The following is a 27,384-nucleotide window of genomic DNA, read 5'->3' as shown; positions in this document are numbered from 1 at the left end:
TGAAGGGTATAAATATGGGAAACGTTTAAATCTGAAGCAATTTTAAGAAAACTTCGAAAAAGTTTATTTATGATTTATCGCTCGATATACATGTATTAGAAGTTTAGGAAAATTAGAGTCATTTTTACAAGTTTTCGACTAAGCAGAGGCGATTTTACAAGGAAAATGTTGGTATTTTGGCAAATTTTGTCGAAATCAGAAAAACATATATATGGGAGCTATATCTAAATCTGAACCGATTTCAACCAAATTTGGCACGCATTGCAACAATGCTAATTCTACTCCCTGTGCAAAATTTCAACTAAATCGGAGTAAAAAATTGGCCTCTGTGGTCATATGAGTGTAAATCGGGCGAAAGCTATATATGGGAGATATACTAAATCTGAACCGATTTTAACCAAACCTCTGTGGTCATATGAGTGTAAATCTGGCGAAAGCTATATATGGGAGCTATATCTAAATCTGAACCGATTTCAACCAAATTTTGCACGCATAGCTACAATAGTAATTCTACTCCCTGTGCAAAATTTCAACTAAATCGGCCTCTGTGGGCATATGAGTGTAAATCGGCCGAAAGCTATATATTGGAGCTATAACTAAATCTGAACCGATTTCAACCAAATTTGGCACGCATAGCTATAATGCTAATTCTACTCCCTGGGCAAAATTTCAACCAAACTCTGGCTTCTGGGACCGTATTAGTCCATATCGGGCGAAAGATATATATGAGAGCTATATCTAAATCTGAACCGATTTCAATAAAATTTGGCACACTTGACTATAATACTAATTGTTCTTCTTGTGCAAAATTTTAAGCAAATTAGGGTAAAACTCTGGCTTCTGGGGCCATATAAGTCCATATCGGGCGAAATATGTATATGAGAGCTATATCTAAATCTGAACCGATTTCTTCCAAAATCAATAGGGATCTATTCTGAGCCAAAACACATACTTGTGCCAAATTTGAAGTCGATTGGACTAAAACTGCGACCTAGACTTTGATTACAAAAATGTGTTCACGGATAGACGGACATCGCTATATCGACTCAAGAGCCCACCCTGAGCATTTTTGCCAAAGACACCATGTGGCTATCTCGTCTCCTTCTGGGTGTTGCAAACATATGCACTAACTTATAATACCCTGTTCTACAGTGTGGCGCAGGGTATAAAAAATGTGTTTTTCTTTGTTAGGCCGGACACTTATCAGCCAACCTGTTATATCCGTCAGATTGCAGTTCCGTTCATCGATAATATCCTGAAAGATAAAAGATCATTCCCGTAGGGTTATTATGGACCTCATTTTTTGTGGTTGCTGCTTTCGATCGAATAGAATAAACGATGCGTGGTATAAAACTGGTTTGCAGTAAACCATATTTTATATATAATTCACGAATTAGTCTTGTATTATTTACTCTCGATTTGTTTCATTCGACACCATTTTTCTTCGTTGGGGTTTTCTCCCATCATTATTTGACTTTTAAGAGTCCATTACAAAACGTTGTCATCACACCTTGAAACGCAAGGGATTTTGTATCTCCTGGCAATGACATAGAAATGCTTCACCTCTTTTGTCTGCATTTTCCCCTATTTAATGTCTGCTGTTGCAGTTTTTTTCTCATTTCATTCGTAAACCTAGAACTGAATGCTCATACGAAACACACACACACAAACACAGAATGTACATTGGGGGCGAGTATGCATACAACATCCTTCGTTGAATGGCCATGGCTCTTAATGTCACAACCGCTATTGGGGTATCCGTTTCACTACTAATGTGAATTTTACTTTAGTATGTTCACAAGTCTATACATCTGATTTAAGAAATGGTACAGTAGCAAATAGAGATATACTTGTTTTCAACCCATTTGTCAGATTTTCTTTTGCATAATCTTCATAGGTGGAAATGCTTTCTCTAGTGACCGCAGGCCCATTTCAAAACAGGATGAAAATATAGATTTTTGGCCAGTGAGCAATTAAACATGAATATACAGCCAAAAGTTCAACTGGGCTTTGAAAACATCTCCTCATAATGGGTTGTCAAAAATGGTGTTTAAAGCTTACGACAACTTTTGCTGTGCATTAAAATGGTGGCAAATTAGTTAATATGTTATATATACATCGCTCGATTTTGTCATATTTGGCCATAATACTCTTATTTATTAACCTATGTTATTCATATTCCAAATTTTGATGTACTAGCTGATCGTATTTAGAATTACATGTAGCTCTTACATAATAATATTGCCCGATTTTTATACCCTCCATCATAGGATGGGGGTATATTAACTTTGTCATTCCGTTTGTAACACATCGAAATATTGCTCTAAGACCCCATAAATTATATATACTCTGGGTCGTGGTGAAATTCTGAGTCGATCTAAGCATGTCCGTCCGTCCGTCCGTCCGTCTGTTGAAATCACGCTAACTTCCGAACGAAACAAGCTATCGACTTGAAACTTGGCACAAGTAGTTGTTATCGATGTTGGTCGGATGGTATTGAAAATGGGCCATATCGGTCCACTTTTACGTATAGCCCCCATATAAAGGGACCCTCAGATTTGGCTTGTGGAGCCTCTAACAGAAGCATATTTCATCCGATCCGGCTGATATTCGGTACATGATGTTGGTATATGGTCTCTAACAACCATGCAAAAATTGGTCCACATCGGTTCATAATTATATATTGCCCCCATATAAACCGATCCCCAGATTTGGCTTGCGAAGTCTCCAAGAGAAGCAAATTTCATCCAATCCGGTTGTAATTTGGAACATGGTGTTAGTACATGATCTTTAACAAGCGTGCCAGGTCCATATCGGTCCATAATTATATATAGCCCCTATATAAAACGTTCTCCAAATTTGACCTCCGGAGCCTCTTGGAGGAGCAAAATTCATCCGATCCGGTTCAAATTAGGAACGCGGTGTTAGTATATGGTCGCTAACAACCATACCAAAATTGGTCCAATCACACAAAAATTGGTCCATATCGGTTCATAATCATGGTTGCCACTAGAGCCAAAAATAGTCTACCAAAATTTTATTTCTATAGAAAATTTTGTCAAAATGTTATTTCTATAGAAAATTTTGTCAAAATTTTATTTCTATAGAAAATTTGTTAAAATTTTATTCGGTTCATAATAAAATTTTCATCATAACAAAATTGGTCCAATCACACAAAAATTGGTCCATATCGGTTCATAATCATGGTTGCCACTAGACCCAAAAATAGTCTATCAAAATTTTGAACATTTTATTTCTGTAGAAATTTTGTTAAAATTTTATTTCTGTAGAAAATTTTGTCAAAATTGTATGTCTACTTTGTCAAACTGAATTATATACGTATTGGATCGATCTTTTTTATTTAATACATACCACTTATGGACTTACATACAATTTAGAAAATGGTGTTAGGAGGTTTTAAGATACCTTGCCATCGGCAAGCGTTACCGCAACTTAAGTAATTTGATTGTGGATGGCAGTGTTTAGAAGAAGTTTTTACGCAATCCATGATGGAGGGTACATAAGCTTCGGCCTGGCCGAACTTACGGCCGTATATACTTGTTACAATTTAGGATTTATTACCCACAACTAATTGACCGATTTAATCTTTTTATACCCTAAACCACATAGTGGTCAGGGTATAAGTTTGATCGGCCAAAAAATGTGCCTACCAGTAATATTGATTTTAGACCCCATAAAATATATACCGATCGACTCAGAATCACCTCCTGAGTCGATCTAGCGCTTGGTGTCCGTCCGTCTGTCCATGTATTTGTTGTTCACAGGATTCCGGTCGCAATTATTAACCGATTTTGATGAAATTTGGTACAGAAAGGTTTTTGGGCACAAGGACGAAGGCTATTGAATTTGGAAGAAATCGGATCAAATTAAGATATAGCTCCCATATATATGTATCGCCCGATTTCGACTAATGGGGTCACTTTGCGCTTTTTTTCAAACGGATCATCACCAAATTTGGCAAAAGGTAATCTTTTCCATCGTCCTTCAAGTCTGCAAAATTTCATGCAAATCGGTTCAGATTTAGATATAGCTCTCATATATATGTATCGCCCGATTTTCCCAAATTTGGCCACAAAACCTTTATTTATCAACCGATCTTACACAAAGTTGGCTAAATAAAATTTTCTATGGCAATAACTATATGTGCATAAAATCATCGAAATCGGTTCAGATTTAGCTATAGTTTCCATATATATGTACCGCCCGATTTTTCTACATTTGGCCATAAAACCCTTATTTATCAACCGATCTTACCCAAATTTGGCTAAATGTAGTCTTCTCTAGCACTAACTATATGTGCAAAAAAATCATCGAAATCGGTTCAGATTTAGATATAGCTCCCATATATATGTATAGCCCGATTTTCCCAAATTTGGCCATAGAACCCTTATTTATTAACCGATCTTTCTAAAAGTTGGCTAGATCCAGTCCTCTATAGTACTAACTATATGTGCAAAATTTCATCGAAAGCGGTTCAGATGTAGATATAGCTCCCGTATATGTATCACCCGATTTTGAACAAATTCGCCCCTAATAACCTTATGTTTGACCATTTCTTAACTGATCTTACTCAAATCTTGCACAAGGTAACCTTTTGTGGTATTAATCAAACCCGCAAAATATTATGCTAATTGGTTCAGATTTAGATATAGCTTCCATATATATGTATCGCTCGATTTTCCCAAATTTGGCCATAGTACTCTTATTTATTAACCAATGTTACTCAAGTTTCACATTTTGATGTACTAGCCGATCGTACTTATACGTACTTGTAGCTCTTACGTAAGAATATTGCTCGATTTTTACAATTTCGTATTTATTACCCACACTAATTTAACGATTTTTTCTTTTTTAATAATGGGCTCAATATTAGTGGCATACTTACTCCGTAGGTGCAATATCAACACAGCCAGTGTTGCTAGTGTTGATATAGATATGTTGATAGGGAAATTCCCTATATGTAGGGTTTTTCTAATATTTAGCGTCTTGTAGGGACGTAGGGCCACAATGTAGGACATTTTCACTTAACACAATTTGTAATAATTTTTACATTTTGGTGGCTCTAGAGGAGGAAATTAGACGCCGGCAAGGCTTGATCTTTAACAATGTGTGGTAAACTTTATTCCTGTAGAGAATTTTGTCAACATTTTATTTCTATAGAACATTTTGTCAAAATTGTATTTCTATAGAAATTTTTTTCAAACTATTATTTCTATAAAATTTTTTCTCAAAATTTTATTTCTGTGGAATTTTTTCTCAAAATTTTATTTCTATAGAAAAATTTCTCACAAAAATTTGTTTATAGAAACTTTTTCCAAAATTTTATTTTCATAGAGAATTAACAAAAAAGATTACTAATTTGGGTAGAATTCTACCAACTATGGCAACCGTGGTGGTAATACAAATTTATATTCTAAGTTATATACGTTGCATATTCATGTTTTAAGATAATAAAGTACTTAGAACCATTTTTGTTTTGTAAAATTTTTTAAATTTAACGAAAAATATAGTAGGGAAAATTGTCTGGGAATGTATGGGAAGTAGGGAACATTTTTTGTCCTTGTGGGGTAAACCGAAAATTTTCCGTGGCAACATTGACTATGAGCTATAGTCAGATTGACACAAAGCACCCATAGACATGTACCCCTTAATTTTCTTAAATATGCAACTACGGTTTATCTCCCAGACCTATATGTTACCCCACAAATGCTTACACGCAAAAAAATAATTCTTTCCTCCCAAACGAAATTTTAGACAAACAAAGTTCGTTTCTCATTTGCTTTTCGCTGTAAGGAAGTGTATTTGGAAGAAAAGTATATGCTTTTTGTGATAAACGTTTATTCTTTTCCAGGATGTAAAAACAATTTCATAAAGACTAGCTCAAAAAACATTATTTTCTTGCTAATTGCATTGTCCCTCACATCTTTCTCACATCCACGAGGATTTTTAGTTCTTAACACCTTTTCCTGTAATACCAACAATGTAGAAGAAATTATACGATTTTATAAATTTTTAAATTTTTTTTACCTTTCGCCTGGACCGAGAATCGAACCGCGGACCATGCACATTGTAAGCCAACACACTAACCACTGAGCTATGTACCTGTTATGGTCATCAATAGATAAATATCCATATAAGTTATATTTATATAGCATAGCTTGCGGCGCCCACGAACCGAATAAACAAAGTTTATTTAACAGAAACAAACATTTAGTTTGGCACCGTGGAGCAGTGGTAGCTACGTCCGACTCTCATGCCAAGGGTCGTGGGTTCGATCCCTGTTTCGGCCAAAGTTTTTTTTTTTTTTTTTTGCTTTTGTTTTTTTTACATATATTCCAGATATATTCGGAAGATTCCGAAAAAAATGTTTAACATTACATTGTACTATATTAAATTTTGAACTGTAAAATGTGTCTTATTAAAGACCTAAAGTCAGAAAAGAACAGTGTTTGATATAAACGAAATGGACTGTGTTGTTATTTCAAAAATAACTTTTTTTATTGAAAAAATAAAAATTTTGTAACAAACGAATTTTGTTGGTGATAAAGGTTTAAAATTTTCGAAGCAATTCAAAAAACTCTAACAAAAGAAAAACGTTTTCGGTACACGTTTTCCAAACGTTTTTTTTCTTTGCGTGTATGATTACTAATTCTGTAATGGTGGTTTAGGGTATGATATAGTTGGCCCCGCCCGACTTTCTACTTTACTTACTTGTTTAATAATGGACTCAATATTAGTGGCATACTAACTCTTTTGGTGCAAAATAAACTATAGCTCCTAATATTAGACATTTCTGCTCAGATTGTGACAAGACTCCCGTAAACATGTACCCCCCTTTATGTTCTCCAAAACCTATACCACTGATAGTCCAAAACCTATACCAACGATACCCCACAAATGCTTATGTTTACTAATTCAGTAGGGGTGGTTTAGGGTATGATATAGTCGGCCCCGTCCGACTTTCTATTTTACTCACTTGTTTTATAATAGAATCAACGATGCATTACCTACTGTGTTGGAAATTTATTTAAGGAAAAATCTTTCCCATTTCGTAGTTAGTGAACTAAAACACGTATATATGGCCGTAAGTAAACCGAATCTTATGTACTCTCCACCATGGATTGCGTAGAAACTTATACGAAAGACTGTCATCCACAATTGAATTACTTGGGTTGCGGTATCTTAAAACTTCTTAACATCGTTTTCTATATTGTGAGTTAGTCCATACGTGGTATATATTGGACAAAAAAGGTATGTATAGGGAAATCTACAAATAATTACGAATCGATATGGACTTTTTACACGATACATAGAGAACCAGAATTGAAAATGGGGGTCGCTTATATGCGTGCTATATACAATTTTGAACTTGATATGGACCAATTTTTGTGTGATTAGGGATCGATTTATCTGAGGGCTATATATAACTACCGATATAGACCGTGTTAGGCATAGTTGTTAACGGCCATATACTAGCACAATGTACAAAATTTCAACTGACTCGGATGAAATTTGCTCCTCCAAGAGGCTCCAAAACCAAATCTCGGGATCGGTTTATATGGATGGCTATATATGATTATGGACTGATATGGACCACTTTTGGCATGGTTGTTAATATCATATACTACCACCACGTACCAAATTTCAACCAGATCGGATGAATTTTGCTTTTCCAAAAGGCACCGGAAGTCAAATCTGGGAATCGGTTTATATGGGGGGTATATATATTTATGGACTGATATGAACCAATTCCTGCATGGTTGTTGGATACCATATATTAACATCACGTACCAAATTTCAACCGAATCGAATGAATTTTGCACTTCCAAGGGGCTCCGGAGGTCAAATCTGGTGATCGGTTTATATGGGGGCTATATATAATTATGGACCGATGTGGACCAATTTCTGCATGGTCATTAGGGACCATATACTAACACCATGTACCAAATTTCAGCCGGATCGGAAGAAATTTGCTTCTCTTAGAGGATCCGCAAGCCAAATCGGGCGATCGGTTTTTATGGGGGCTATATATAACTATTGACCGATGTCGACCAATTTTTGCATAGCTGTTAGAGACCACATACTAACACGATGTACCAAATTTCAGCCGGATCGGAAGAAATTTGCTTCTCTTAGAGGATCCGCAAGCCAAATCGGGCGATCGGTTTATATGGGGGCTATATATAATTATTGACCGATGTGGACCAATTTTTGCATAGCTGTTAGAGACCATATACTAACACCATGTACCAAATTTCAGCCGGATCGGAAGAAATTTGCTTCTCTTAGAGGATCCGCAAGCCAAATCGGGCGATCGGTTTATATGGGGGCTATATATAATTATTGACCGATGTGGACCAATTTTTGCATAGCTGTTAGAGACCATATACTAACACCATGTACCAAATTTCAGCCGGATCGGATAAAATTTGCTTCTCTTAGAGGCTCCGCAAGCCAAATCGGGGAATTGGTGTATATGGGGGCTATATATAATTATTGACCGATGTCGACCAATTTTTGCATAGCTGTTAGAGACCATATACTAACACGATGTACCAAATTTCAGCCGGATCGGAAATTTTCTTCTCTTAAATGGTCTGCAAGCCAAATTTGGGGGTCCGTTTATATGGGGGCTATACGTAAAAGTGGACTGATATGGTCCATTTGCAATACCATTCAACCTCAATAACAACTGCTTGTTCCAAGTTTCAAGTCGATAGCTTGTTTCGTTCGGAAGTTAGCGTGATTTCAACAGACGGACGGACGGACATGCTCAGATCGACTCAGAATTTCACCACGAACCAGAATATATATACTTTATGGGGTCTTACAGCAATATTTCGATGTGTTACAAACGGAATGACAAAGTTAATATACCCCCATCCTATGGTGGAGGGTATAAAAACATTTACTGAGATTTTCAAAGTTTTCCTTTAGCTAAGTTAATTTCCGTTGTGGTTACGAAAAATGAACTACATTACAGTAAATGTGTTGAACTATGTGGAAATTAAAATGGTCCTTAAATTTACAAGACACCTTTTTTTTCCTGTGTAGGTATTTAATTTGCCGTTTTTGTCTCACATATCTCACATCTGGACAAACTTACAATTTAGAAAACGATGTTAAGAAGTTTTAAGATAACTTGCCATTGGCAAGTGTTACCGCAATCCAAGTTATTCGATTACAAGTACAAGTTTCTGCATGGTGAAGATTCGGCCTGGCCGAACTTAAATCGTTTTCGAAGTCTCTCCAATGACATCGTTTCCACCCTACTCATCAAATATTCAGAATTTCTGTTCAAATTTATTTGATATTTGATATACATGCACCTACATCTAATATATTAAAAAGACTGCATTTATCACCTTCATATATTTAAAAAATAAACGGAACTATTTTCAACATATTATGGTCTTAAAATTTCTATAAGCATTTTATTGCATCACAACGAAATTAATATCGCCACCACTCTAATCACCTTGTTCCCTGCATTTGTAAAACCATAACATATCAACCCATATCCTCTACTATTTGTCCATAATAATAAGCGATTTAAATTTGTCCTTTGTGAATATTTGGTTTACACGCGACTTGCGTTTTCCATTTTCAACTACCCCCAAAATGTCCGAATGACCATTGAAAATAAAGTAGAAATTAGTTACGCACAATTATATACATAATTGTGCAGTAAATGAAGTTAATTGAAATCATTGCACAAATAACTGCAAAATTGCTAAAGCCACTTTCAATGGAATTTCGAAGTTCCTCAGTCATAGAATGGTCAGGACAAAATGTAGGTAAATGGGTTTTGCATGATGCTATGTACACAGAAATAAAAGTAAAGTGCTAGGTGGGAAAAATGCACAGCCTTGTGTGGAAATTGAACTAAATTTTATTGGATTTTTAATTCCCATTTACGAAATGTTTGCTCCTAATAAAATAAACATCATTAACATATGAATCAGAAAACTGCAACCGGTGACTTTTTTTATACCCTCCACCATAGGATGGGGGTATATTAACTTTGTCATTCCGTTTGTAACACATCGAAATATTGCTCTAAGACCCCATAAAGTATATATATTCTGGGTCGTGGTGAAATTCTGAGTCGATCTGAGCATGTCCGTTCGTCCATCCCTCTGTTGAAATCACGCTAACTTCCGAACGAAACAAGCTATCGACTTGAAACTTGGTACAAGTAGTTGTTATTGATGTAGGTCGGACGGTATTGCAAATGGGCCAGATCGGTCCACTTTTACGTATAGCCCCCATATAAACGGAACCCCAAATTTGGCTTGCAGACCCTCTAAGAGAAGCAAATTTCATCCGATCCATCTGAAATTTGGAACATGGTGTTACTATATGGTCTTTAACAACCAAGCAAAAATTGGTCCACATCGGTCCATAATTATATATAGCCCCCATATAAACCTATCCACCGATTTGGCTTGCGGAGCCTCTAAGAGAAGCAAATTTCATCCGATCCGGCTGAAATTTGGTACATGGTGTTAGTATATGGTCTTTAACAACCATGCAATAATCGGTCCACATCGATCAATAATTATATATAGCCCCCATATAAACCAATCCCCCGATTTGGCTTGCGGAGCCTCTAATAGAAGCAAATTTCATCCGATCCGGCTGAAATTTGGGACATGGTGTTAGTATGTGGTCTCTAATGACCATGCAAAAATTGGTCCACATCGGTGCATAATTATATATAGCCCCATATAAACCGATCACCAGATTTGACTTCCGGAGCCTTTTGGAAGACCAAAATTCATCTGATTCAGTTGATATTTGGTACGTGATGTTAGTATATGGTATCCAACAACCATACAGGAATTGATTCATATCAGTGCATAATTGTATATAGACCCCATATAAACCGATCCCCAGATTTGACCTCCGGTGCCTTTTGGAAAAGCAAAATTCATCCGATCTGGTTGAAATTTGGTACGTGGTGGTAGTATATGATATTTAACAACCATGCCAAAAGTGGTCCATATCAGTCCATAATCATATATAGCCCCAATATAAACCGATCCCGAGATTTGGTTTTGGAGCCTCTTGGAGGAGCAAATTTCATCCGAGTCAGTTGAAATTTGGTACATTGTGCTAGTATATGGCCGTTAACAACCATGCCTAACTAGGTCCATATCGGTCTATAGTTATATATATAGCCCTCAGATAAATCGATCCCAATCACACATAAATTGGTGCATATCAAATTCATAATTGTAGCCCCCATATAAGCGATCCCCATATTTCAATTCTGGCTCTCTATGTACAGTGCAAAAGTCCATATCGATTTGTAATTATTTGTAGACTTATCTATACATACCTTTTTTGTCTAATATATACCACGTATGGACTAACTCACAATTTAGAAAACGATGTTAAGAAGTTTTAAGATACCGCAACCCAAGTAATTAAATTCTGGATGACAGTCTTTCGTAGAGGTTTCTACGCAATGGTGGAGGGTACATAAGATTCGGCCTGGCCGAACTTACGGCCATATGTAATTGTTCGTATTGCAATCTTACCCACAAAATGTGAGTAAGATGTGGGTAAGATGGCAGTGAGTAAGACACCAATTACCATGCGATCTTTTACATTGATACAAATGCGAGAATAAAAACACCACTGGTATATAACAATTTTCGTATGCAGTGTCTTGCAATCTTAAACCAATCGACATCGTAACAACGCTCGGTAAACAAAAAACGAGTGTGGCACTTGAGCGTGATTGCATGCTAACATACAATAACAATTACCAGCAGTTGGCATTAGCTCAAGAGAATTGAGAGAGTACCAAATAAGAGAATACCAAACTGCTGAGATATCCCACCACCAACATCTACTTCCGAAATTAGCTTTTGTAAATGCCTTATTGAGCTGGCTCCATTTAAACTACAGGTAAGAGAGAAGTTCTCCACTGTGGTATCACAATGGACTGAATAGTCTAAGTGAGCCTGATACATCGAGCTGCCACATAACCTAACCTAACCTACTACAGGTAATGTAGAATCCAAAAAAGTTATCTAGTTCAAAAAATATGTTTTTGTGGCGTACTACTACTAGCTACAGAACTGGGCTCAAGTAATGCTATAGGGAATGTTTGAATGACGAAAACAAGAAATCCATGTAAAAATTTCACAATTTACTTCATGATTTTTTGCACATAGAGAAACAAAACAAAGTGCAGCTATTCTTGTTGAAATATTAATATAACAAAAAGTATTTTTATACCCTGCGCCACACTGTGGAACAGGGTATTATAAGTTAGTGCATATGTTTGTAACACCCAGAAGGAGACGAGATAGACACATGGTGTCTGGCAATAATGCTCAGGGTGGGTCCCTGAGTCGATATAACCATGTCCGTCTGTCCGTCCGTCCGTCCGTCTGTCTGTGAACACATTTTTGTGATCAAAGTCTAGGTCGCAATTTAAGTCTAATCGCCTTCAAATTTGGCACATGTTCATAATTTGGGTCAGAATAGAACCTATTGATTTTGGAAGAAATCGGATCAGATTTCGATATAGCTCCCATTTATATCTTTCGCCCGATATGCACTAATATGGACCCAGCAGCCAGAGTTTTATACCGATTTGTTTGAAATTTTGTACAAACATAACACTTAGTCGTATAGTCAAGTGTGCAAAATTTGATTGAAATCGGTTCAGATTTAGATATAGCCCCCATATATATATCTCTCGCCCGATATGGACTTATATGACCCCAGAAGCCAGATTTTTGGCCGAATATGGTTGAAATTTTGCACAAGGAGTACAATTAGTAGTATAGTCAAGTGTGCAAAATTTGATTGAAATCGGTTCAGATTTAGATATAGCTCCCATATATATCTTTCGCCCGATATGGACTAATATGGTCCTAAAAGCCAGAGTTTTCGCCCAATTTGGTTGAAATTTTGCACAGGGAGTAGATTTAGCATTATAGCTATGCGTGCCAAATTTGGTTGAAATCGAATCAGATTTAGATATAGCTCCCATATATATCTTTCGCCCGATATGCACATATATGGACCCAGAAGCCAGAGTTTTATCCCGATTAGCTTGAAATTTTGCACTAGGAGTACAATTGATAGTATAGTCATGTGTGCCAAATTTGATTGAAATCGGTTCAGATTTAGATACAGCTTCCATATATATTTTTCGCCCGATATGGACTTATATGGCCCCAGAAGCCAGAGTTTTTGCCCAATTTGGTTGAAATTTTGCACTAGGAGTACAATTAGTAATATAGTCATGTGTGCCAAATTTGATTGAAATCGGTTCAGATTTAGATATAGCTCCCATATATATGTTTTTCTGATTTCGACAAAAATTGTCAAAATACCAACATTTTCCTTGTTAAATCGCCACTGCTTAATCGAAAAGTTGTAAAAATGACTCTAATTTTCCTAAACTTCTAATACATATATATTGAGCGATAAATCATAAATAAACTTTTGCGAAGTTTCCTTAAAATTGCTTCAGATTTAAATGTTTCCCATATTTTTTACTAAAATTGTGTTCCACACTAGTGCATTAGCCAACTTAAATTTTGGGTCTATAGATTTTGTAGAAGTCTATCAAATTCTGTCCAAATCGAGTGATATTTAAATGTATGTATTTGGGACAAACTTTTATATATAGCCCCCAACACATTTGACGGATGTGATATGGTATCGAAAATTTAGATCTACTAAGTGGTGCAGGGTATAATATAGTCGGCCCCGCCCGACTTTAGACTTTCCTTACTTGTTTTTAATATGTTGCAGTAGATTAAATTGACATTTTTGTAAAAATATATTTTTAGCTAACGTTTTCAACACTGTTTGCATTTTTAGGAGAGCTGGAATTGATGGTGGAATAATATATTTTGAAACATAGATTGGAACATATTTTAAGATAAATTTTATGTTTTGTTAAATAAAAACCATTGCATTGCCAATTAAACTTTTTTCTTCAGAATAAATACGTATTAAAAAAAACTGGTACTATAACTGGTTTCACCACTATACTTTAGTAGTTAGTGGTTACACACAAAAAATTATGACCAACATTTTTTCAATTAAACACTTAATTGAATTTGGAAACGGATTCAATTAATATGTTAATTGATTCAATTAATTATTTAATCATATCCGAATAAAAACCAATTAAAAAATGATTGATATTTGTTACGTTTCCAATTAAAATATTAATTGATTCAATCAATTTGTTAATCAATTCGGAAATAATTTTCAATTACAAACGTGATTGAAAATTTTTCCGTTTCCAATTACACATGTAATTGATCCAATCACCTTTGTGATTGAAATTGAATAATTTTGAGCAATGGAAAGAGCGAAAAGAGAACAAGAGAATGGGTATTTATTCAACAATGTATGATGGAGAGATCAGTCTGCGGAAGTAACTCGTAACGAACGGTTGGGTTTTTGTTTTTCGCGTAAATTGAAAAACACGATTGGCGACATTCTGTCTGCTGCATTCAAAATGTGTGCATAAATATTTTGAACGCAACAACAAATCATAGCAAAGGGTTGAAATAAATAAAGTGTGCAACAACAAACGACCACGTGGTAAAGGTTTGAAAAAAATATATGAGAGAACGCATTTGAAATTACATGTGTTTGTGTTTTGTGGTATTGTAAAAATGGAAAACAATCTACGTTTATTGAAGGTAAGAAATTATGAAATGTGAATACCGTTTTCCATTGAAGCCTGTTTACATTAAACGGACTATAATAATATATTTTTTTTCATTTCTTTTAGTGACCAATTTTATTTCGTGAAATTGACCAATCAATCCCATCAACTCCATCATTTTATCAAATATATAAGAATATGTTTGCAATAAAAAAGTGGGGACCGTATTGATCTTTTAAAATTATAAATTTTTTTCACTCCTAGTTTTCTTAAAACCAAGAGCGGGTTTGTTGGAAGATTCACCTTGATGTTGCGAAGTGGCGTTGGCATTAAATTGCATTTTTGTTTTACCTGCCTTTTTCAGCTTGAACCCAAGTAGAGAGCAGTATATCTGATATATAAACTAATGAGCTGAATTATGTAATGGTAAAAAAAGTTATTTCTTTGGGATTTAAAAATATGAAAAATATCGGAAAATAATAAAAATATGTATTTTCCATTTATATTTCCAGAATTTGCAATGTATCATCAATATAATACCAAATAGTACATTGCTTTCTCATTATTTTTTGTCTTTGATTGGTTCAAGTATTAATAGACGATTTCAATGTGTGGAAATTTTAGAAAGGAATTGTTACTAAAATTAAATTACCGAGCTCCTTAATACAGCTTTTTATGCTAAAAGACTACAACTGCAAAAGAAGATTATAAATCTGCAACCTGGAACTAAGAATTGAACTTGATATTCTATGCAGGTAATATTTAACAAAATTAACTTTTAATTGAACAAAATTAAATTCGAATTATTCTGTTTACTTTCAGAAAAACTAATTTAGCTTACAGTCTGCTGATTTATTGGAAATCTAGGCGCATCTACATATTAGAAGGAACATGCTAACATGGTTATTATTATAAGGAAGGTAATGATTTATATAATTTATTTTGTCACCCTATAGTTGTTATTGATAGTAATTGTATTTGTAAGTTATGTTAGAACAAAACAAAAATGAAAAGAACCAAATTTATTTGTCTATTGCATAATTAAAAAAATAATAAAATATTAAATATTTTAAGAAACACATATTTTCTTTTATTTCATATAAAATTAATACGGTTTTGGGGTCCCAATATATAAATTTTTTGATCGAAATTTATAACCAAATTCAATTAATTATTTAATTGAATGAATCAAATAGTTGATTGATTTTTGTCGCGAAATTAATTAAAATTTTAATTGATTCAATTAAAACTGTGATTGAATTTTATGTTAAAAATCAATCACGTTTTTAATTGATTCAATCACACAATTAATTGATTCCGTGACAAAAGTCAATTAAATTTTTAATTGAAAATCGTGTTGGTTTTCAATCAAAATGGGTGATTGATACTATCATTTTCATGATTGAAGACATTTCAATTAAAAAAATGATGGAATCCGCGATTTTCGTGATTGAAATCAAAAATTTTTTTTTTGTGTGTAGGAAGTAGCTCTGTATCTGGTAGTGGTTTTCTTATTAGTGGAGAGTTCTTTAGAACTACACACAAAAAATTATCACCAAAATTTTTTCAATTAAACACTTAATTGAATTTGGAAACGGATTCAATTAATATGTTAATTGATTCATTTAATCAAATCCGAATAAAAACCAATTAAAAAAATGATTGATATTTGTTACGTTTCCAATTAAAATATTAATTGATTCAATCAATTTGTTAATCAATTCGGAAATAATTTTCAATTACAAACGTGATTGAAATTTTTTCCGTTTCCAATTACACATGTGATTGATCCAATCACCTTTGTGATTGAAACTGAATAATTTTGAGCAATGGAAAGAGCGAAAAGAGAACAAGAGAATGGGTATTTATTCAACAATGTATGATGGAGAGATCAATCTGTGGAAGTAACTCGTAACGAACGGTTGGGTTTTTGTTTTTCGCGTAAATTGAAAAACATGATTGGCGACATTCTGTCTGCTGTATTCAAAATGTGTGCATAAATATTTTGAACGCAACAACAAATCATAGCAAAGGGTTGAAATAAATAAAGTGTGCAACAACAAACGGACACGTGGTAAAGGTTTGAAAAAAATATATGACAGAACGCATTTGAAATTACCTGTGTTTTGTGGTATTGTAAAAATGGAAAACAATCTACGTTTATTGAAGGTAAAAAATTGTGAAATGTGAATATAGTTTTCCATTGAAGCCTGTTTACATTAAACGGACTAAAATAATATATTTTTTATTCATTTCTTTTAGTGACCAATTTTATTTCGTGAAATTGAACAATCAATCCCATCAACTCCATCATTTTATCAAATATATAATAATATGTTTACAATAAAAAAGTGGGTACCGTATTGATCTTTTAAAATTATAAATTTGTTTCACTCCTAGTTTTCTTAAAACCAAGAGCGGTATGGGTTTGTTGGAAGATTCACCTTGAAGTTGCGAAGTAGCGTTGGCATTAAATTTCATTTTTGTTTTACCTGTCTTTTTCAGTTTGAACCCAAGTAGAGAGCAGTATATCTGGTATATAAACTAATGAGCTGAATTATGTAATGGTAAAAAAGTTCTTTCTTTTGGAAAATCCGATGAAAAATATCCGATAATAATAAAAATATGTATTTTCCATTTATATTTTTTTCCATTTCCAGAATTTGCAAAGTATCATCAATATAATACCAAATATTACATTGCTTTCCCATTATTTTTGTCTTTGATTGGTTCAAATTTTAATAGACAATTTCAATGTGTGGAAATTTTGGAAAGGAATTGTTACTAAAATTAAATTACCGAGCTCCTTAATACACCTTTTTATGCTAAAAGACTACAACTGCAAAAGAAGATTATAAATCTGCAACCTGGAACTAAGAATTGAACTTGATATTCTATACAGGTAATGTTTAACAAAATTAACTTTTAATTGAACAAAATTAAATTCGAATTATTCTGTTTACTTTCAGAAAAACTAATTTAGCTTACAGGCTGCTGAATTATTGGAAATCTAGGCGCATCTACATATTAGAAGGAACATGCTAACATGGTTATTATTATAAGGAAGATAATGATTTATATAATTTATTTTTTCACCCTATAGTTGTTATTGATAGTAGTTGTATTTGTATGTTATGTTAGAACAAAACACAAATGACAAGAACCAAATTTATTTGTCTATTGCATAATTCAAAAAATAATAATATATTAAATATGTTTTATAAGAAACACATATTTTCTTTTATTTCAAAAGAAAAAAACTAAATACGATTTTGGGTTCGCAATATATAAATTTTTTGATCGAAATTTATAGCCAATTTCAAATAATTATTTAATTGAATGAATCAAATAGTTGATTGATTTTTGTCGCGAAATTAATTAAAATTTTAATTGATTCAATTAAAACTGTGATTGAATTTTATGTTAAAAATCAATCACGTTTTTAATTGATTCAATCACACAATTAATTGATTCCGTGACAAAAGTCAATTAAATTTTTAATTAAAAATCGTGTTGGGTTTCAATCAAAATGGGTGATTGATACTATCATTTTCGTGATTGAAGACATTTCAATTAAAAAAATTATTGAATTCGCGATTTTCGTGATTGAAATCAAAAAATTTTTTTTTGTGTGTAGTTGGGGAGCTAGTTATACGTAATGCTAATTGCAGGCGACTGACTCCCTCCAATGACAAGCACATGTTAAATTCACCAGTTTTTTAAATGGAAAGTGCACTGAAAAAAATATTGTCGTGAGGTCAAAGATTTCATGCCTTTAAAATACGAATGCAAATTTAGCTTAGCATAGAAGACGCATTTCTCCAATATAAAGTTGTCCAAAAGTCGATAAACTTTTCAATGAAGTCGTATTGTCCTTATAATTAAGTGATTTCACTTAAAAATGGGTATTATGAGATGAAAGAAAAAATGTTTGGGTTAAGGTCAACTTGACTTTAATAGTTCAGAAAAATTCTTTAAATTTAATGAAATTTTCTTTAAATTTGTTGTCTTTTTGCATCTTGACTACAAAGCAAAAAATCGTTCAAATATAGGACATGTTTATCTACACTTTATTTTAAAGACGTTTCTTACTTGAAACATAACACAATTTCTACTGGAAGTCGAGACTTAATATGGAAAATAAAGTTGTCGTTAACACGTTTTTAAAGAACTTTGATATAATATGAAGAAAAGAAGGTGAAAAAGCGAAAAACTAAAATTTGCTTCCTAGAAGCAAGTACACAAATCCCAAATTTAAAAGAGAATTGTGTCTTAAAAGTATCCTTACTTTTATTCTCCGCTTCTTTGGCTCGGAATCAATACCAAATTTTTAAAGTAAAGACAAAATCTTTGGAACCGGGTATGCTTTTTTTCAGTGTAGTCAAGTGTGGAACCAGCTCTGCTTACTTGAGATTTAGTTATTCTACAGGTTTGAAACTATCTCCCGTGGCTACACACAAAAAAAAAATTTTTTGATTTCAATCACGAAAATCGCGGATTCAATCATTTTTTTAATTGAAATGTCTTCAATCACGAAAATGATAATATCAATCACCCATTTTGATTGAAAACCAACACGATTTTCAATTAAAAATTTAATTGACTTTTGTCACGGAATCAATTAATTGTGTGATTGAATCAATTAAAAACGTGATTGATTTTTAACAGTTTTAATTGAATCAATTAAAATTTTAATTAATTTCGCGACAAAAATCAATTAACTATTTGATTCATTCAATTAAATAATTAATTGAAATTGGCTGTAAATTTCGATCAAAAAATTTATATATTGCGACCCCAAAATCGTATTTAGTTTTATTTGAAATAAAAGAAAATATGTGTTTCCTATAAAACATATTCAATATTTTATTATTTTTTGAATTATGCAATAGACAAATAAATTTGGTTCTTGTTATTTGTGTTTTGTTCTAACATAACTTACTAATACAATTACTATCAATAACAACTATAGGGTGAAAAAATAAATTATATAAATCATTATCTTCCTTATAATAATAACCATGTTAGCATGTTCCTTCTAATATGTAGATGCGCCTAGATTTCCAATAATTCAGCAGCCTGTAAGCTAAATTAGAATAATTTGAATTTAATTTTGTTCAATTAAAAGTTAATTTTGTTAAACATTACCTGCATAGAATATCAAGTTAAATTCTTAGTTCCAGGTTGCAGATTTACAATCTTCTTTGGTAGTTGTAGTCTTTTAGCATAAAAAGGTGTATTAAGGAGCTCGGTAATTTAATTTTAGTAACAATTCCTTTCCAAAATCCACACATTGAAATCGTCTATTAAAATTTGAACCAATGAAAGACAAAAATAATGGGAAAACAATGTAGTATTTGGTATTATATTGATGATACTTTGTAAATTCTGGAAATAGAAAAAAATATAAATGGAAAATACATATTTTTATTATTTTCGGATATTTTTCATATTTTTAAATCCAAAAGAAAGAACTTTTTTACCATTACATAGTTCAGCTCATTAGTTTATATATCAGATATACTGCTCTCTACTTGGGTTCAAACTGAAAAAGGCAGGTAAAGCAAAAATGCAATTTAATGCCAACGCCACTTCCCAACTTCAATGTGAATCTTCCAATAAACCCATACCGCTCTTGGTTTTAAGAAAACTAAGAGTGAAAAAAATTGATGATTTTAAAAGATCAAGACGGTACCCACTTTTTTGTTGCAAACATATTCTTATATATTTGATAAAATGATGGAGTTGATGGGATTGATTGGTCAATTTCACAAAATAAAATTGGTCACTAAAAGAAATGAATAAAAAAAAAAATATATTATTTTAGTCCGTTTAATGTAAACAGGCTTCAATGGAAACCCGTATTCACATTTCACAATTTCTTACCTTCAATAAACGTAGATTGTTTTCCATGTTTTACAATACCACAAAACACAAACACATGTAATTTCAAATGCGTTCTCTCATATATTTTTTTCAAACCTTTACCACGTAGTCGTTTGTTGTTGCACACTTTATTTCAACCCTTTGCTATGATTTGTTGTTGCGTTCAAAATATTTATGCACACATATTGAATGCAGCAGACAGAATGTCGCCAATCATGTTTTTCAATTTACGCGAAAAACAAAAAACCAACCGTTCGTTACGAGTTACTTCCACAGACTGATCTCTCCATCATACATTGTTGAATAAATACCCCATTCTCTTGTTCTCTTTTCGCTCTTTCCATTGCTCAAAATTATTCAATTTCAATCACAAAGGTGATTGGATCAATCACATGTGTAATTGGAAACGGAAAAAATTTCAATCACGTTTGTAATTGAAAATTATTTCCGAATTGATTAACAAATTGATTGAATCAATTAATATTTTAATTGGAAACGTAACAAATATCAATCATTTTTTTAATTGGTTTTTATTCGGATTTGATTAAATAATTAATTGAATCAATTAACATATTAATTGAATACGTTTCCAAATTCAATTAAGTGCTTAATTGAAACAAGTATATACGGTCGTAAGTTCGGCCAGGCCGAATCTTATGTACCCTCCACCATGGATTGCGTAGGAACTTCTACTAAAGGCTGTCATCCACAATCGAATTACTTGGGTTGCGATAACACTTGCCGATGGCAAGGTATCGTAAAACTTTTTAACACTGTCTTCTAAATTGTAAGTTAGTCCATAAGGGGTATATATTAAACAAAAAAAGGCCGATTAAATACGTATATAATTCAGTTTGACAAAATTTTCTATAGAAATAAAATGTTGACAAAATTTTCTATGGAAGTAAAATGTTGACAAAATTTTCTATAGCAATAAAATTTTGACAAAATTTTCTATAGAAATAAAATGTTGACAAAATGTTCTATAGAAATAAAATGTTGACAAAATTTTCGACAGAAATAAATTTTTTACAAAATTTTCTATAGAAATAAAATTTTGACAAAATTTTCTATGGAAATAAAATGTTGGCAAACATTGCTATAGAAATAAACTTTTTACAAAACTTTCTATAGAAATGAATTTTGACAAAACTTTCTATAGTAATAAAATTTGACAATTTTTACATGGCTGTTAGAGGCCATATACTAACGAAATGTACCAAATTTCAACCGCATCGGATGACTTTTGCTCCTCCAAGAGGCTCCGGAGGTCAAATCTGGGAATCGGTTTATATGGGAGCTATATATATTTATGGACCGATATGGACCAATTTTTGCATGGTTGTTAGAGACCGTATACTAACATCAGGTACCAAATTTCAAACGGATCAGATGAATTTTGCCCCTCCAAGAGGCTCCGGAGGTCAAATCTGGGGATCGGTTTATATGGGGGCTATATATAATTATGGACCGATATGGACCAATTTTTGCATGGTTGTTAGAGACCGTATACTTAGACCACGTACCAAATTTCAACCGGATCGGATGAATTTTGCTGCTCCGGAAGGCTCCGCAAGCCAAATTTGGGGATCGGTTTATATGGGGGCTATACGTAAACGTGGGCCGATATGGTCCATTTTCAATACCATCCGACCTACATCAATAGCAACTACTTGTGCCATGTTTCAAGTCGATAGCTAGTTTCGTTCGGAAGTTAGCGTGATTTCCACAGACGGACGGACAGCCGGACAGACGGACGGACGGACGGACGGACGGACATGCTTAGATCGACTCAGAATTTCACCACGACCCAGAATATATATACTTTATGGGGTCTTAGAGCAATATTTCGATGTGTTACAAACGGAATGACAAAGTTAATATACCCCCATCCTATGGTGGAGGGTATAAAAATTTTGGTGATAATTTTTTGTGTGTACAGGGATGGGTAGCCAATTTGTGTGATTGTTTTACTACGGTGTTTTCGAGAGACCAACACTTATACTAACAAACACCATTGGATATTGGTGGTTGAATTTTTTTTTTTACCAATTGGTGTTTTAAGATTGCAAATATTGGAGTCTAATAAATACACTGGTCGGTTGCGGTAGATTGCAGCCGTTCTCTGATATGAACCACGACGTAGTTCATTCTTTAATATTTTTCATAAAAAAAAAAAAAAAAAAAAAAAAAATGTAGCTGATGGCCTTAGCAGCCAATGCTACTTTCCCTTTTTTTGTCATACATTTACTGTATGATTAAAATAAACAATAAATAAATAAATAAAAAACATAATTTAATTTTAGCATCATTTTAATAACAAATTGTTTTTGTTTTTTCAGTGTATATGCATTTCAGAATGTATATTTGCATGTCTAGCGTCGGGGTGCATGTGTGGGCGTGTCGCAGTGTTTGTGCCATGTAGCCATTATATTGTAAAATTTAATTTATACAACAAGTAGCTGAGTTATTTCCCTGTAGATGCAACAAACCCGTAATGGAGTGCATACTCAGGTTATTCACTATAGTACAACGCATGCATTGAAATTAGTTTTTGGCTTAATTCAATTTAATCTCATTGTAATGAATTGCATATTAGTTCAACAACGATAATATCCATTATAAACATTTAGCATAAATACATAGAATTTTATTAGAATATTTTTGCCAAATATTATTGCCGCAGATTTAAAGAAAGTGAAACTAGAATTACTACATAATGAAAGCAAATGTCGAAAATTTGTAATTTTATAGAAGAAGCACAAGTAAATAACTTTCGATGTTGAACTCCGTTCCCCAAATATTATTTTTCTTTGAATTACTATTAAACTATTATCCATTTAATTGAATTGTTCTTTAAAATGAATTGTGAATTATAATATGAATTAATGAATTACTAGATACTATTGTACTTAGAAGATGGTAACCCTGAAGTTTTCTGAATACTTACTTAGATATTTGTCCTTTTCTGTATTGAATTCATTTATCTACGAATTTTGTTTTTATGTTCTAAAACACTATGTCGGAATTGACCTTTGATTTCTAACTTCACTTTGTGTATCACCATCAAGCTGGTAAGCCGCTGCTATCTGAATAAAACTACCATTATTCACTGAAACTGAATCTTTGCCTTTTTTTCTGTTCATTTTCTTTTCCGGGAGTTTAATTGATCAATACAGTCCATTCCAGCTAATATACCCGGAATTGTACATGGTCCTTCGAACAACTTCATCAACAACTTTTCTGATATTGCATCAATAAGAATTCCCCGCTGGATACATTACGCTCCTGAAAAGACAACTCAGATTCATGGATTTTGTGATGCATCTGAGAAGGCATATTGCGCTTGCATCTATATTTGCACACTATCCTCAAGAAATTGTAGAACTGCTTATTTACTTGCTTCGAAAAGCAAAGTAGCGCCATTAAAAACTGTCAGTTTGCCGAGACTTGAGCTATGTGGGGCTGCACTACTTTCTAAATTATTAAAATCTGTTTGTCAAAATTTAAAGGTGTCCATTTCTGATATTTATTTGTGGTCTGATTTCACAATCACTTTGGCTTGGTTGAGTAAACCACCGTTTCACTGGAAAACGTTTGTGGCCAACAAGTTATCTGAGATTTTGGACAATGTGGGAAACGCCATCTGGAGGCATGTACCCACAAATGAAAACCCTGCCGATATTGGTACACGGGGATGTACTGCTGCGGAATTGAATTCCAATCCACTCTGGTGGCATGGCCCGAAATGGCTACTCCAACCACCAGAGTTCTGGCCAAAGCCCACGTCGTTCAAAGAGCCAATTCTAGAAAGAAAAATAGTTGCACTTCAGACTGAAACCCAAACTGAGGATATACTGGAAAGATTTTCGTCCTTCAGTCGGGCACTCCGCGTCATCTGTTTCATGTATCGATTTATTAGAAAATGCCAAAAACGGAACTGGGCGGATATGACAAACAATTTGATCACTGCTATTGAAATTAAAACTGTAAAATTTCAACTTATTAAACTTGCTCAACTTAGATATTACTGTGGTGAATACCGTGCTCTTGAAAACAAACAACCGCTTTCTTCCAAAAGTAAATTATTAACTTTAAATCCGTTTTTGGATGATCAAAAACTGCTGCGGGTTAATGGTCGTTTAACCAATGCACACCTAACCTACGATGAAAAGTATCCGATAATTATTCCTGAACAATCGAGGCTGTGTAAACTATTAATTGATTTTACTCACAAGATTCTTTTGCATGGTGAGCATCAAAGTATGTTGCGAACTATTCGAAGTGAGTTCTACATTATACGGCTGAAAAATGCTGTGCGTTTTTGTATTAAAAACTGTCGCACCTGCACTATATACAAACAGCGAATCCGAAATCAAATAATGGCTGCATTACCTGTTGAAAGGTGTACTTTTTCGCTGCCATTCACCAACACAGGGTTAGATTTTGCTGGGCCATTCGAACTGAAAGCGCCAAGATTACGAAATGCTAAGATACAGAAAGGATATGCTGCCGTTTTCATCTGTCTACCTACTCGAGCTGTTCATTTGGAGGTATGTTCTGATTTGTCAACTGAGGCATTCATGGCAACCTTTAATCGGTTTGTTGGGAGAAGGGGATTTCCAAACAAAGTTTTTTCTGACAACGGAACGAATTTTGTTGGAGCGAGTAGAGCTCTGACCCGAGAATACCAAGCGTTTCTAAAATCGGCTGAAAAACATTTAGTTGAACGATACAACATACATGGATTTAATTGGCATTTTATTCCTCCTCATGCCCCACATATGGGAGGCTTGTGGGAGGCTGCTGTAAAAAGCATGAAGACTCATATGCGAAAAGTAGCGGGCAACCTGAAATACACTTATGAGGAATTCTCAACTTTACTGATTAGAATCGAAAGTGTACTCAATTCTAGACCTCTTTCTCCAATAAGTGAAAACCCTGAGGATCTTATTCCACTAACTCCTGGACATTTGTTAAGAGGAGCCGCCTTAACATCAGTGCCAAAGGAATTCTCTGATAATATGTCATTACTTAACCGTTGGCAGAGACTGAAGACCATTCAAAATCATTTCGCAAAAAGATGGAAAAATGAGTACATCACTGAATTACAACGTCGATATAAGTGGAAAACTGAGCAAAACAATTTGAAAGAGAATGATTTTGTAATAGTTAAGGATGATAATTTACCACCTACAGAATGGCGATTAGGTCGCATTACTAAGGTTTATTTCGGCTCTGATTCTAAAGTTCGAGTTGCTGAAATAAGGACCCTAAATGGGATAATAGTACGACCCTTAGTCAAACTATGTATTCTACCAGTTGCCAACTAATTCCTAATAGCTTTTTCTCCTTCACAATCTAATAACTTTACAATTTCAGTCCTTTATCAAAGTTACCCAAGTGCCGCGTCATATGAAGCGCTCTGTTGATCGTGCTCACTCGTCCCGAAAAACAACACCTCTAACAACGTCAAATGAAATCTCCACTGTTACTCGATACCGGTTTACCCATAAAATACAGTCAACCTTACAGAAAAAACCTAGTGCTACCCGAAACTCCAACAAACGATCCGATCCATTAGTACATGAGCGGCTAAGTCAGCGTATCAAGACCCATATCTTCATGCCCACCGCTCTTGCTAGGGTCTTGACATCCAATGGTCCGGAAAAAGCGAGGCTATTGTTAAATTCTGCTGGTGTTGAGACTGTAATTCTTCAATCGCTTACGACTTCGCACAACTGTAACAAAGGGAAAAACTTATTGTACAATCAACCTTCAATCGTATCACGATCCTGCCGCCAAAGTACAGGTCACTGGGGTTGTGGGATCCAACTTAGGTACAGCCTTGCCGCAATCAACCGCAGAGAAGAAACTACAAAAAATATACGACCACCTGACGAATTTAGCCGATCCCAATTTCTTCAAACCTAACAATGTGGAAATATGCATAGCGAACGACCAGCTCTCTAGAATTATCCTCCCTGGACTAATTCAAACCTCTTCAACACAGCCGATTGCCCAAAGCTCCATCTTCGGTTGGATAATATCTGGAGTATGTCGATATTAAATTGCAATCCTGCAAAGGGGGCGGGATGTTGAACTCCGTTCCCCAAATATTATTTTTCTTTGAATTACTATTAAACTATTATCCATTGAATTGAATTGTTCTTTAAAATGAATTGTGAATTATAATATGAATTAATGAATTACTAGATACTATTGTACTTAGAAGATGGTAACCCTGACGTTTTCTGAATACTTACTTAGATATTTGTCCTTTTCTGTATTGAATTCATTTATCTACGAATTTTGTTTTTATGTTCTAAAACACTATGTCGGAATTGACCTTTGATTTCTAACTTCACTTTGTGTATCACCATCAAGCTGGTAAGCCGCTGCTATCTGAATAAAACTACCATTATTCACTGAAACTGAATCTTTGCCTTTTTTCTGTTCATTTTCTTTTCCGGGAGTTTAATTGATCAATACAGTCCATTCCAGCTAATATCCCCGGAATTGTACATTCGATAAAATCAAGAAAATCTAATTTTCGTATTTTGAAGATAGAAAACATGGAATTAAAGTTTTGTATAAATAAATTAATTTTAATAAATTTTAAATTAAAATTAATAAATTTTATTGAATGCTTCTATTTATGTGACGGGAGCAAGTTGGGCCAGGACGAATGTTATGTAAACTCCATCATCTGAAAAAAATATTGTCATAAGGTCAAAGATTTCATGTCATTAAAATACCAATACGAATTTTGCTTAACTTAGGGCGTTTTCGTTTCCAAAAAAATGTTGCCTTGGTGTTAC

The 27,384-nt window shown here is 33.7% G+C and overlaps 1 protein-coding gene across 1 annotated transcript; it reads left to right on the top strand.

Annotated features, from left to right (window-relative positions):
• Positions 1–1,724: 1,724 nt before the first annotated feature.
• LOC142231312 (uncharacterized) lies at positions 1,725–26,633 on the top strand. Its single transcript, XM_075301927.1, has 4 exons — positions 1,725–1,754; positions 23,743–25,851; positions 25,946–26,272; positions 26,316–26,633. Exons 1-4 carry the CDS (start codon positions 1,725–1,727, stop codon positions 26,631–26,633), a joined length of 2,784 nt encoding a protein of 927 aa, XP_075158042.1.
• The last annotated feature ends 751 nt before the right edge of the window (positions 26,634–27,384 follow it).

Source organism: Haematobia irritans, chromosome 3 (assembly GCF_050003625.1).
Source record: "Haematobia irritans isolate KBUSLIRL chromosome 3, ASM5000362v1, whole genome shotgun sequence".
NCBI lineage: Eukaryota > Metazoa > Arthropoda > Insecta > Diptera > Muscidae > Haematobia > Haematobia irritans.
Note: the sequence above shows the minus strand (reverse complement) of the source record. Positions and strands in the feature narration are given on the sequence as shown.

Excerpts from the sequence above, each read along its gene's own strand:
- LOC142231312 (XM_075301927.1), top strand. The coding sequence starts at position 1,725 with ATGGCTCTTAATGTCACAACCGCTATTGGG. Across the intron at positions 1,755-23,742 it reads ATGTCACAACCGCTATTGGG|TCCATTCCAGCTAATATACC; the intron begins GTATCCGTTTCA and ends TGATCAATACAG. Across the intron at positions 26,273-26,315 it reads ATTCTGCTGGTGTTGAGACT|GGAAAAACTTATTGTACAAT; the intron begins GTAATTCTTCAA and ends ACTGTAACAAAG.